The 14,223-nt window shown below is 49.6% G+C and overlaps 1 protein-coding gene across 12 annotated transcripts in view; it reads right to left on the bottom strand.

The window, feature by feature from the left end:
- The window catches only part of Camsap1 (calmodulin regulated spectrin associated protein 1), a 63,344-nt gene that overhangs the window by 42,099 nt on the left and 7,022 nt on the right, over positions 1-14,223 (bottom strand). For 10 of the 12 annotated variants that reach the window (XR_009228740.1, XM_058585938.1, XM_058585935.1 and 7 more), the window contains exons 2-3: positions 2,743-3,005; positions 1,733-1,894 (exon numbers count right to left, since the gene is read on the bottom strand). Coding sequence is in view for 9 of the 12 variants with exons in the window: in XM_058585938.1 (XP_058441921.1) it covers positions 1,733-1,894; positions 2,743-3,005 (425 nt within the window). In the remaining 3 variants the exon portion in view is untranslated. Of the gene's footprint in view, positions 1-736; positions 804-1,732; positions 1,895-2,742; positions 3,006-14,223 lie in introns of those variants that run through there. The other 2 variants (XM_058585940.1, XM_046465445.2) reach the window with 1 other exon arrangement.

The following is a 14,223-nucleotide window of genomic DNA, read 5'->3' as shown; positions in this document are numbered from 1 at the left end:
GGGGCAGGTATTTATTAATGACATCCAATTTATGGAAGAATTGGGAGACAGGGCACCCAGAAAGACTAATGGCATGATAAAAACACACAGCCTTCAAAGGTCGGTTCTGGCAAGAGAAGCAGAAGTCATTAAAAATGAACACCTGCACCACAACCATTCCCTTGCTGAAACATGGTCTGAGGAAATGCTGGAGACTGTCCAAGAGGCAGTGCAGAGAAGAGAGACAGCCTCCATCAGCAGGGGTCAGCCGGGTGGCAGGGAGACGCCCGCTGCCCTCACCGACCCAACCTTGACTTACCTGGGATGTGCTTAGATAAGGTCCAACTGTGTCTCTAAATCTACATGTAACCCACATAAACAAAAACTGTAAGGACCATCAGAATGTCAACCATTTTCATATGGTAAGATCATGGGTCAGTTACGTTTGTCCTTTCACCCATTCATAGTTTCTGAATTTTCTGTAAAAACCATATCATTTGTTTTATAATAAGTCAAAAACTGAATATTTGCCCACAGGAAGATCCTACTAGAGTTTCAGAAATGTCCTGAAGCTCAGTTTCTAATCCCATTTTTAACCAAGTTCCTACAGCACCTCCCCCTGGCACCGGCCTCACATGAGACATGGTGCCCACCTCCAGAGGTGCCCTTACAGGCAGAGATGGCGCTAACCAGCATCCAGGTCCAAACTAGGCCCAGAGGCTCCAAAGTGAGACCCAGCAAAGACAGCAGCACTCACCTTCCCCTGCCACAAGATCACAGGTGTAAGGGAGCCGGACAACCCACCTGATCCCCCAAACTCTCATCTGGAACACAAATCAATTCAAGAACAAGGTGACTATCTGAGCAGAAGTCCCAGCACAAGCCTTTCCCAATTCCTGACACCAATCTACTTGTCATAGCAGTTTAAGGGGAGCCAGCAAAGGGAGCCATTAGTCCAGCTTTTGCACACGCACACACTTATAAGCAAAGAATTTAAAAGGTCTCACAGGGTCACATCTTCAAGCACGCTGAGGTAACTTCACATGGGGCTGCACAATCTTGTCTCCTTTGGCTCCTGATGCCCACTCAAACACCGTTTACAAATAAGGATGCTTACAAACCACAGACTTTGGGAAGGTAAACTCATGAATAAGTACACATACTAAAGATGAAAGTTCTTCGTGTGTATTGTATAAAAACTGCACTGTAAATTTCTAAATGTGAGGAAGCTGGGCACAGTGGCACACATCTGTAATCCCAGTGGCCTGGGAGGCTAAGGCAGAAGGATCACAAGTTCAAAGCCAGCCTCAGCAACTTAGGGAGACCCTGTCTCAAAATAAAAAACAAAAAAGGGCTGAGGATGTAGCTCAGTGGTTAAGTGCCCCTGGGTTCAATCCCTGGTACCAAAAATAAAAAGCGTTTAAATGTAAAAGGAAAAAACAATATTTAACAAGAAGACACCATGTGCCTCCTAAGAATCAATGTTTTCTAAAACTGACCTGCACACAGGTGCCAAAGATAAAATGAGGATCCATTCATTTGTTTCAACCATACCCATGTACTGCATTTTCAAAGACCACTCATCTTGCTCACTCTGGATGCCCAGGAGAAAGGCCTGTTCTGTTTTTAAACTATTGCAGACACCTTGCTGGTCACAGCATCCAGTAGTCCCAAATGATAAGACCCAGCAGCCAGGTCCCTGTCTGAGAGTCAGTATGTGCTCTCAGGGAAGGAGGGCTCAGCAGGCGCTCACCTTGTTGATCCAGAACACCATGGCATCCTCGAGGTCGTAGGGAAGTTCTTTCGAGGCGCTGAATGTAGAGAAGCGCTTGACGCTGGCCACCACCTTCTCGATGCTGATCATCTCCACGGTGTAGGCCATCATCAGGGCGTCCACCATGGCCATGTGGGCGCTCTGGGGAAGAGGCCACAGTCAGTACTCCTCTCCCAGCAGGTCCCACATGGGAGCCCACCCAGATAGCTCTTTTCCATCCTCCCCGTGGGAAGAGACACTCACTCCAGTGCACATGCCCCTCACTGCATCACACCTGGGCTCTGGCCCACCAGCCTCAGGGTGGTCAGGAAGCACAGCATCCCTTCTCAAGCAAGGCCAGCACCTGGGCTGGGTGGGTTCCAGCCCCTCATCTCCTTAGCCCCAGCAGCCCATGAGTTTTCCTGGCAGGTGGAGTACTGCCTAGTGCAGCCCCATGTGGGAAAGCTGTGAGAAGAGGCTGCCCATGCCCATGCCAACACATGCCTCCAGCTGCCACCCCAAGCCCATGCACACAGCACGCCTTCTCACGGGGCACCAAGAACCTTCTCTTCACCTACAACAGGCACCCTTCCAGTGAGAAAGACCACAGAATACAGAATGCCATGACGTGCCCGAAAGGAGAAATGTAGGGTACCAACAGGCGCTGGAACAGGACAGGCAGCAGGGGGGCCGTGGACAAGGCCTGCTCAGGGGAGAGGGGCATGCCCACTGGCACTGGCACTAGAAGACCCACAGGACAGACACATAGCCACCTAATAGGAAGGCCTCCACAAGGACATGTGGGCCACTACAGTGGCCTCAGTGCCTCTGTTCACAAGCCCGCTCCCTCCCGCTGCCAGAGGGTCTACACATGTGAAAAGACACGAGCCACTAAGAGCCACCACTGCCCATGTGCCAGCCTCGCCTCTTGTATGCCTGTTCGCAGGGCACTATGCCTTGCCCATGCGGCCAACTGCAGAGGACAGGGTGTGCCCACTACAGACACTCACCATCTTTATGGGCGCGTGGCCCAGGTCTGCGTCTGTCACAGGGGTGTCGTCACTCTCCATCACATAGATGCCCTTTCGGGACAGAGCCTGGATGACAGATTGGTGTCCTTGCAAGGTGGCTGCCTGGTCCCCCTTCAGGATGAGGCTGCAGACACGGCAGTACAGCTCACTGGACAGGAGCAGCTTGATAACAGGTGGCTTAATGTGCTCCTGCTCATACTGGTCAATGTAGAAGGGGTCTCTGAGGTCCTCGGGGATGTTATCTAGAGCAAAGAAAGAGCACCGTGAGTGAGGTGCACACAGGGCACGCCTGCCAGCAACAGCAGCCAGGCTCTTCTCAGCTGTGTAGATTAGCAGACCACGCTACAGAATCACCACTGTGACGCCACCCAATATGGCCCTGTCCCTGCATCCAGCTAAGAAAACCCAGGCACAGAGAGGAACAACATGCCCAAGGTCACCAGAAGCCAAAACCAACTCTGAAGCAGGGAGCCAAACGCACATGTGCCAGGTAAGTACACCACCGCCACCACAGTTCTGCCCTATATACCGCCCAGCTTGCTCCTAGACTCATCTGCAAGAGGTCAGCAGCTGTCCCACAGAGGGAGGTCTCTACAGTCAATCTAAGAGCACCGAGTCCCACAAACCTAACCCACTCAGTCTGAGACAGTGCAGGCTGCAGCACTTCTGAATTGTCCACACCTCCACAAGTGTTTAGAAAGAGCCACCATTCCCAAGGAAGGCCAGTGTTGAAATCACGAACGTACCAGGGAGGCTCATGCTTCCTGAGTCAGGCCCTGCCTGAGCAGAGCAGAGCAGATCCTTTTTCAAAGGCCCCTCTCTCCCTCTGTTCCTGTCTCCTTTTGTTTCTCATGGGTGCTGTTTTCTGAGACCCAGGCCACTTAACATGGGTCTGTGGATCCTCATCGCAGCCCCAGTCTCAACTCCTGGCTCTCAGTTTCTTCTTTCTGAGTGTGGCCAGCCAGCATTCACATGGCACTCTACTTTTAAAGCACTGAGATGCTTAGTGACCACAGCAGCTCTGAGGGTGGACAGGGCAAGTCAGCTCCAACTCTGGAAGGCTACAGTGGTTCTGCTAAGCTCAGAGAGTGTCACCAGGGCCAACCTCACACTCGCCGACTACCCTGGAAAGCCACCTAGTTTGAAGTCACCTGTAGCTCTGAACAAAACAGACCACATCAATGATAGAAGGACCAGGCTCCAGCATGCAGCACCATAGGAGGGCCTTTGGCTTGCTGTGCTTCACTAAGCAGTCCAGGAAAGCCCTGCCCCAGAGATGGGAGCAGGGACAAAAGAAGGCAAGGGGCACCCACACATGGGAGCAATATGTCCTGGGAGGAAAGTGTGGTGCCCAGGGACAGGCAGCCTGCAGAGCAGAAACTGGGAAGGGCACCAGGCAGGAGCCCCAGGTTCGACGACAGTTTCAGAAGTTTATGCTGCCAGGGAAGGCTACAGGTCACCTCACCTGCCCTCTGCTCTCCTTCTACCTCACTGCTGCCTCAGTCGCCCAAGACTGCAAGGCTATGTCCTACCTCATGTCCGAGAAGAGCGCATTTAGCCTCAAAGCTTCAAAGACCACAGCTGTGGGGTGACCTCAGATGTACCTTCTGGCTGTGGCCACCACCTTGAGTGCCTATGTGATGTTTCCACATGGGGCCTAGGGCCCCTTGAGCCCCATCAGCTGAACAACACCATCCTCCCTCTGACCTGAACTACGGGCTTCTCTCTAGAAGGGCAGGAGCCGCCACAACTCATGGGGACCCTACAGGGTCCTGATCCTGTGCAAGCATGGGTGGGCAAGCAAGGACTGAACTAAAGCCCCAACCTGGTGAAGATGCCCACCGGAAAGGCAGGGGCTGGCAAGGCAGGTCTGAGCAGCGGCTCTCCTGGACCATCGGCCCCACAGCGATGCTTCGCTGGGCCACAGTCAGCAAGGAGGGGTTCACACCAGCGGCTCTTCGAATCCCGTATGTATGTGAATACTGTAAGACACCCCCGGATGCTTCAGGATCACAAGGGGAGAGCCAGGGGACAGTGGTGCTCACGCTGGAATAATGGCTCCAGACCCATGGACTCCTCAGTGTGTGCCACAGGGCCACTACAGCCCCACTCAGTAAGGAGCCACACTCCCTGGTCCAGTGGGGCAGTGACTGCCCTCATGCTGAGCTGTTGGTCCCTCAAGAACTGATGTGCACAGACCTGATGTCCTTGATGTTTACTAGGAAGCAGCTATTTCAAACAGCTTCATAGATGCCTTCAATCTCTTTCTATTTTTCATTTGTTTTTCATTTCTTCTGCAATCCAGTAATGCAGATTGTCAGAACTATTTATTCACTCAACAATTAGCAAGCACCTCTGTGAGCCAGGAAGGTACAAAAATGCTGGGAAGCCAGGAGGGGGCAAGAGACACTGCAGTGGGCTGATGCTGAAGAAGATGCCAAAGTCAGCAGGCAACTTCCCAGGTGCAGAGGGAGCACACAGGGAGGGGTCAGCAGACAGCCCAGCACTGAGGGGGCGGGGATGAGCTGTGCAGGTGGCCAAACTTCCAGGCGAAAGGAAAAATGTTCCAATGACCCTTGCCTGGCAAGTTTAGGGAACTCAAACTCAGTGCTTCAGTAACTTGTTCATAGACTTTTTTTTTTTTTTTTAGTTGTACGTGGATAGAATGCTTTTATTATGTTTATTTCTATGTGGTGCTGAGAATCAAGCCCAGGACCTCACAAGTGCTAGGCAAGCGCTGTCCCACCGAGCCAAGCCCCAGCCCTGTTCACAGACTCTTAACTAAGCACCTGCTACACGCCTGCCTTCTCTGTGGGCTGTCAGGGAACAGGCAGGCTGAGGAACTTAAGGCACACAGCAAGGGAATGGACTAGGTCAGGTTGGGTCAGGGGCTGGGGAAGCTGGAGGAAAAAGAGTTACTTAACACCTGCTTGTCTTCCCCGTGCAAAGTGAAGGATGGGCTGGACACCAGGAGGCAGCTGTGGTCCCGCCTTCTCCAGCAACACCCCCCGCCTGCCCACAGTTTCCACCTAGCTATTCCCTGCCAGGGTATTAATGCACTGACAGGGTTAGGGCTCTCATAACCCAATCATCTCACCTCATAATGTTCTTACGTTGTCTCTCACATGAGCCCTGGGGGACTCTTCACATTCAGAGAGTGGGCATTTGGATCTGTATATGAGGTCCTGGACACCCCAAGTGGCCGCATGTGAAATCCAATGCAGCCATACAGCGACTCCAAGAGCTACACCAACAGTCTGGGTTTCACGCTGGCACTCCACGACCACCCAGCAGGGCCACAGGGTAGACGGTGAGCTGCAGCCAACAACCTGGTGGGCCAGCTGCTAAAGCCAGCAAGACCAGTCTATGCCAGCTTTCCAATAAGCCCACAACTGCAAAGCAGAGTCTCTCAGATATCCACACGCCACCCACAGTAACGCAAGGAAGAAAGAACAAGCAGGGAAACCCAAAGCCCCCAAAAGAAACACTATCAGTAGAAGCCGGGCGGCGGAGCTGCCCTCCAAAGGCTTTAGAGAAAGCATCTGAACGTGCTTCCCACAGTAAGGGCAAGCCCTGGGATAAACAACACGAACACAAAACACAAAACTCGGGGGACAGAGAAGCCTGTGAGGGACACCAAAAGCCAGGTGCCGGGGAACAGAAAGATGGGCAGGAACTCGCACAGCCTTCCACCTTCCCGAGCAAGGCCTGGCTTCCCCTTGGGGCCAGCTCAGCATCCCCAGACACCAGATCCTCCCGACACAGGGGACCAACCTGAGCAGAGGGCTCACCATGCACAACCACCTGCCACCCTCATCAGGCTTCATGGCCACAGTGCAGGGACAGCTCCTCCAGGAGGACAGGGCCATCCTACATGTATCACAGTCACCCCTGAGACGGAGACACAGCCAAGTAACCCGTCGGAACACAGGGAAGTAAGAGCTAGCCGTGGCACCCGAGCACAGGAGTCCCTTAGACCACGTGGGAGGTCCACTTCCAGGATTCTGGCCAGCAAGCAGAGAGCAGCGTGACCATAACCCCTGCTCAAGGCTGTGTCAGCCCAGCCACATCCAGGGGAACCAGAGTCCTGAGAGCCAAGGCGGAGGCCATTTCACCTGAGACACTCGCGCTCTCTCCTGGTTTCCCTCTTCTTTCCTAGAAGAGGTGGCAGGAAAGTGCAGCCATACTTCCAGCACCTAGCTCGCTTCTAGGGACAAAGTTGGGACCCATGGGCCTGCCTGGTGGAACCACCCACACACTTTGGCCTGGGAACGGAGCCAAGGACCCGGGCCAGCTCTGGAGCCTCCTGAGGTGGGAGGGCGCGACAGCTGCAAGCAGGTCTCAATGCCCCCTGCAGGAGAATGCCACCTTGGGCCTCAGATTATTCCCACACTTCCAAATACAATGTTTGGTGCCCAAAGAAAAATAAGCAGATGGGCAAAATGACAAGACAGGGTGAGCAAAGGCAGCAGCAACAAGGGGCAACAGAGGCGGTGCCCCACAGTGGACAGACTTGAGTAGTGCAGCCTCTCCCCATGGCCTACAACCAAAGCCTCTGAGGGCTCTGCAAAGTGGGCAACAGCAGGCACAGTGGGGAGGGCAGCCACTGTGGACCTGAGGGTGCCCAGCCACAGGACTGCGATGGGACCAGTGAATCCCAAGAGAAACCTGCCCTCTGGGCCTCCCCAGGAGAGGAACCCCTAAAGCTGGAGAGTGGGGTGTTTCCCTTTTCTCTCCCACCCTGTGTCTGTCACCCTACTCACAGCAGCCAAAACTGCCTTTCTAGCCAGAGGGTAAGGTGCAGGGGTTACCGGGAGCCACAGAGTGTGGTGGGTCCCAACCACGTATAGGAGCTGGGCCATTATGGGCCGGCTCCTGAGCTGTATGCCTAGGATGGACCCAAAGGCACCACAAAGGCCTTGAGGGGGAATGATCCTTGAATGTCTGCCCATGTGGCCAGGCAGATTCGGAGTCTGACCCTAGTAGGTTACTGCTACCCAGCTGCAAAGAAAGAAGATCCACATTCACCACAGGAGATGAACAGTACCCAGCAAAGAACCTCACCCCATGCCACAGCCCATAAACACCCAGCATACAAAGAACTGAGAAAACATGACCAGTCCTCAAGGAAAAAGGCAACTGACAGGCCCCAGCTTCAAGAGGTCCCAGATGGTGGGGCTATCTAAGACCATGGCCAGTTCTAGAAGGGACAAGCAAAACTCTTAAAGTCAGTGGGAAACAGAAGTTCTCAGCAGAGAAGGGCCCAGTGGGAGCAGATTGAAATAAAAACAAGAACAACAAATTAAAATTCCACAACTTTAAAAAAAATTTAAAAAACAACACCACCACATAATTCACAAGGAAGAAACAGGACCTCAGGAGCTACAGTGTGAGCCACCAGCCACAACTCTAAAGTACTGTGTTTAAGATAGTGGAGGGGAAAAGACAGGAAGGAATTTTAGCAGAAAAGTGGAAAGGCTATTTTCAAAAAGAAGGAAAAAGACCCTGACAAGTTAGAGAAAGGACAAACTAGAAATTCTAGAGCAGGGTTTGGTTTTATGCAATGGATTGTTGAACAGTTCAGACTGAGATAAAGGTAAGTGGAAAACAACGAGACAAAGAAGTAGAAAGACGACCAGGAGGTGGACGACAGACCTGTCGGTGCTTCGGAACTGCACCTGGAGGCCAGGAAAAGAAAGTCACGAGCAGAAGCAGCACTTTAACAGATACTGGATGAGAATGTCCTGGTACTTGTAAAATTCACAAAACCACATCTTCAAGAAGCACTACAAAATGCCAGCAGGACTAAAAAAAGAAACCCACACATCAAAGACAGCACAGAGATGCTGATGGACCCAAAGACAGATGCTTTTTCAAGCAGCTAGAAGGGGTTTCTGATCAGACCAGAAGAGCAGGCTGATCTCTGCCTCCTCCTCTGCACAGAGAACAGCTACAAACCCCAGAATAGTTCAAAGGCAAGAGGGGGATGCTGGTTGGGGCACAGACCTAGAGAGGGACACCTCACCCCCAGCCAGCAGGGGCCAGTCCTGGTGTCTGCTGACTCCCGGTAGAGCAAACCTGGCAGCGGGCAGCTCATCCCGGCCCAGACTCAAAGGGGCAGGGGAATTAATAGAAGGCCTCTATAAAAATAAGCAGCCAGGGGACCCTAGCAAGAGATGGCATGATAGAAAACCAGCCAGACCTGCTCTTCCTCCCCATCAGGCCTAAAACACCCCTCCCCAAAGCCAGAGTCACCTGTGCCAGGGGAACCCGGCAAGTGGTGTCCCACCATAAGCACGTGGTCAAGAAGATATTCTCTTTCCCTGTCAGTCATGAGGGGCCTCCCCCCATGCTCCCACAAAGGAAACCACCCCATAACCAATGCTTGGGAAACGTGCTCCATTACTAGAGGCAGGACCGAAAACCACAGTGAGCCCCACAAAGCTCCTCCTGCCCTCGGCCACACCAGAAGGGCCCAGTGGGAGCAGACTGAAATAGCACAAGGCTTGGAGACAGTGCCACGCTGGACCACAGCCCACAAAAGGAGGCCACGGCTGCAAGCAAACCTCAACAGGGCACTGCTGCTAAAATAAAAGAAGCCTAAGAACCCAAAATCTTCTAACACAACAGCCAAAGTCTCCAGGAAATAACTGAAAACCATATTAGAAAGAAAAGGTGACCAACTGACACAAACCCCAAGATGATTCAAATGCAGTAATTATCTGACGAGAATTTTAAAGCAACTATAATGATTCTACAAGATATAACAAATTCTGAAACAAAATTAGAAAATTTCAACACAGAAAGAAATTTTTTAAAAGCATCAAATATAGAAATAAAAAATATAGTAACAGACATTTAAAAACTCACTGGAAGGATTCAACTGCAGGACGGTGATGACAGAAGACACAATCACTGAACCTGAGGTCAGCAGCATCCACCCACCTGAACAGCAGACAGAAAACTGGAAGAGTGCGGGCAGAGCTGAGGGACCTCGGGGGAGCAACCAAAGGCCAGCTGTGTGCTTCCTGAGCCCAGGAGAGGGGAAAGCACACAGCTGAAGAGCACTGGCAGCACGATGGCTGAGCTCTGCCCACGCATAGCTGATGGTATAAACCCACCAATTTCAAGATAAAGTAAACTCCAAGTAGGAAGAACCCAGAGAGACTCGTGCCAAGACACATTGTACTCACACTTCTAAACTACAAATATTTTGAAGCAGTCACACAGAGAGGGCACACTGCATAAAGAGAGACACCCCCTCCAAAGACTCCAATGGCAGGGGGTCTCATCTGAAGCCATGGCAGCCACAGGCAACTGGCACACATTTTTTCAAATGCTGGAGGAAAAGAATTGTCAACCAAAAACTCCACATCCAGCAAAGCTATTCTTAAGGAAAAGCTGGGAAATAGACATATTCTCATATGAAGGAAAATAAAAGAATGTGTCTCCAATAAGCTTAAAAGATAAGCCAGGCATGATGGCCACACCTGTAATTCCAGCTACTCAGAAGGCCGAGGCAGGAGAATCCCAAGTTCAAGGCCAAGCCTGGCAACTTGGTGAGAACATCTGAGAAATAAATAAATGAGCTGGGGATGTAGCTCAGGGGTACAGCACTTGCCTGGCATGCAGGAGGCCTTGAGTTTGATCCCCAGCAGTGGGGGAGTAAAAAAGAAACCACACCTGTAATCCCAGCAACTCAGGAAGCTAAGGCAGGAGGACTGCAAGTACAAAGCTAGCCTCTGCAACTCAGGAAGGCCCTAAGCAGCTTAGTAAGACCCAGTCTCAAAATCACAAATAAAAAGGGGTGGGGATGTGACTCAGTGGTTAAGAACCATGGATGGTTCAATCCTGGGTACAAAAAAAAAAAGTGGGTAAGGTAAAGGGACCTAAACGGAAAAAAAAGTTTCCATGTTTCACTGATAATAGTGAAACACCACCACCATTAACTGTCTTAAGACACATACCTCCCCATAACACCCAGAGCAACCACAAAGAAACTAAACAGAAATGTATAACCCAGATCAAAGAGAAACAGGAACAGGAAATGGAACGAATAATAAATTACAAAACATCTCTCAAGTCCTAACATAACAACAATCACATTAAATCCAAACACAACAATTGAAAGACAGAAACTGGCAGGCTGGATTTTAAAAAGAGCTCACAACCATAAGCTATTCACAAGAAACTCACTTCAAATTCTATGACATGAGTTAAAGTAAAAGAGTAGGAAAAGATATACCATGCAAAAATTATTTTTAAAAAAGCAGAAAGGGGCTGGGGATATAGCTCAATTGGTAGAGTGCTTGCCTTGCATGCACAAGGAAGGCCCTGGGTTCGATCCCCAGCACCAAAAAGAAAGAAGAGAGTTACAGTGCCCCCCCCCACCCCCATCCTCAGGGACATAGTCCCAGAACCCCAGGGGAGATATGATATCGTGGTAGACCTACAATAAAGATTTTTTTGTTTTGTTTTGTTTTGGCACTGGGAATTGAACTCAGGGGCACTTGGCCACTGACCCACATCCCCACCCCTATTTTGTATTTTATTTAGAGACAGGGTCTCACCAAGTTGCTTAGTGCCTCACCATTGCTAAGGCTGGCTTTGAACTTCTATCCTCCTGTCTCAGCCTCCCAAGCCACTGGGATTACAGGTGTGCACCACTGCACCTGGCTGATACCAAGTTTATAAATTAAGCACCATAAGAAGTTAACAACAGTAGCTAATAATAAAATAAAACAATTATGCTGGGTATGGTGGCACATGCCTATAATCCCAGTGGCTCAGGAGACTGAGGCAGGAGGATCACAAGTTCAAGGGCAGCCTCAGCAACTTAGTGAAGCCCTAAACAATTTAGCAAAACTCTGTCTCAAAAATTAAAAAAGGGTTGGGGATGTGGTTCAATGGGTAAGCACCTCTGTGTTCAATCTCTGGCACAAAAAATAATAATAAATAAATAAATAAACAAAAATCATAACTACCATAACAAAACTGCCATCATTGTTATTCTTGCTCTTCGAAGCCATTATCATGTACAATGAGGGTCAAATATAAGCACTGCAAAACCATGATCTAATGACCTAGACAACTACTGAGTGACTAAGGGGAGGGTAGTGTATACAGCGTGGACACACTGAACAAAGCATGACTCATGTTCCAGGCAGGATATGAAAGATTTCATCATGTTACTCAAAATGGCAATCTTAAACTTAGGAATTATTTATTTCTAAATTTTTCATTTAATACTGTCAGAGCACAGTTTACCATGGGTAACTGAAACTGTGCAAAGCAAATGCACAGATAAGTAGGGACCACTGAACATGGCTATGAGATAAAGTAGAAAGAAAACTACTAAAGACGTAGAGGTCATTACATAATGTTAAGAAAGACCAACCCACAAGTAAGACCAAGAATACCCTCTGCCAGCAACTGACAGAAATACTAGACATAAAATCTACAAGGTTATAAATATGAACACAACCAACATGGCATCCCATTGGCTATAAAGAGCTCTCCACCCAACAACCACAGAATACTCATTTTTTTCCCAAATGCCAATGGATCATTCGCCAAAACAGAGCACATTCTGGAACAAACACTAACAAGTTTAAAATAATAGAAATCAGTTTGTTACCTTACTGTAAAAGTGAAATCACATTAGAAATAAAAGCAAGAAAACAGGAAAATCTCTATAATCCCTTGGAAATTATACTAATAAATGATTCCTAAGTGTTATGGTCTGAATGTCTGTGCCCCGGTGGTTATGATGGTAGGAAGAGGTGGGGCCCTCCGGAGGTGATTAGGTGATGAGCCCTGCCTCATGAATGGGGTGCACATCCTGCAGAGAGGAGAAGGAACCTGTCTTCCCTCTGCCAGGTGAGGACACAGAGAAGGCACCGTCTATGAACAGGAAATGGGCCAGGCACAGAGTCTGCTGGTGCCCGATCTTGGACTGCTGAGAGCCATTGCCAAGTAGGAATGACACATGGCAATTTCTTTGTCAGCCTACCCAATGTTGCTTAGAGGAAGGACTCTCCATATTGACCCAGGTCATTTGCAGTGACATTGCATGTAAGGTGACCTTGCTCAAGGACCAGGGCGGATCCCGGTTTAGGGCGGATCAGAGTTTAGGGCTCTCCTTGGGTTTAGGGCGGATCAGAGTTTAGGGCTCTCCTTGGGTTTAGGGCGGTTCCAGGTTTAAGGTGTACCCTGCTGGGAATAGGGCATATCCTGCTGCCTCGGGCTCGCTGCTCCTTGAGTTCTCACGGGATTCAGAGGGTATTTGGGATCCAGAACGTGGATTTGGCCCAGAATGTAGATTTCCCCAGAACGTGTGTAGAGTGCTGGTGTGAGTTCGGGAATAAAGAGTTGCTGTTTGAATCTACAAGGTGTGTGGTGGCTCGTGATTTTGTGCCCAGCCAGACTGCGGCATTGGACTTCCCAGCCCCCAGAAATGTGAACAATAAATTTCTGTCATGTACAAATTACCCTGAGGTATTTTGTAACAGCAGCCCAAAATGGACTAAGACAATGGGCCAAAGAGGAAGCATCAAAGGAAAAAAATTAAAGATAGATAGAATCAAATGAAAATGAAAATATAACCTATCAATATATGTGAGATACAGTGAAGGTGGTAATACTGACAGTAACTGCTTACATCAGAAAAAGGTCCTGCTCTCAAATCAATATCTAAGCTCCTAGCAGGGTGTGGTGGCACATGCTATAATTACAGCAACTCGGGAGACAGAGACAGGAGGACTGCAGGTTCAAGTCCAGCCTCAGCAAATTAGCAATGCCCTGTCTCAAAATAAAAATTAATAAAATTTAAAAAGGGCAGAATAGAGCATCCCTGGCTAAATCCCTCATGCAAAAACCCATACTAAGCCCTAAGACTGAAGAAACCAAGTGAAATAGACCAAGGAAGCAGAAGAGGCAGGTATAGCATAAAAGGGCCAGAGAAGAGGCCAGAGGGAGGGAAGGCTCCACACCTGGGTCATTCTAAGATCAGCATGCTGGTTATAATACTTCACTAGTTTTGCAAGAAGTTACCTCTAGGGAATCAGGTAAGGGCACCCAGATCTCTGCAGTGTTTCTTACAACCACGTCAATATACAATGATCTCAAAATAAAACTGGCCATGATTTTAAAAGGTATTTCATAGAAAAGATATTAGAAAGGCCTAAAATCCGCATTTTAAAATGCCCATCATGTTTAGTCTTGGGGGAAATGCACAGTAAAGGCACAGACAGCACAGTCCACCCACCTGGACAATGACAGGGAAGGACTGACAAGCACCGATGGGAAGGGAGCTCACTGAGCCCCAGCGCCCTGCTAATGGGAAGCACCAACGCCACCCCTCTATAAACAGCAGGCCCTTTCCTATGACTTCACACACATACTCATCTCCTGAGTGAGAATGCCATGTCTACCTGTGCGAGACAAATGAAGACACCTGTC

The sequence above is a fragment of the Marmota monax genome, unplaced genomic scaffold (genome assembly GCF_021218885.2).
Source record: "Marmota monax isolate L192 unplaced genomic scaffold, Marmota_monax_Labrador192_F-V1.1 WCK01_AAM20220418_F8-fsc00167, whole genome shotgun sequence".
In the NCBI taxonomy this organism is placed as follows: domain Eukaryota; kingdom Metazoa; phylum Chordata; class Mammalia; order Rodentia; family Sciuridae; genus Marmota; species Marmota monax.
The sequence above is the reverse complement of the archived record's forward strand: the minus strand, read 5'-3'. Positions and strand labels throughout refer to the sequence as shown.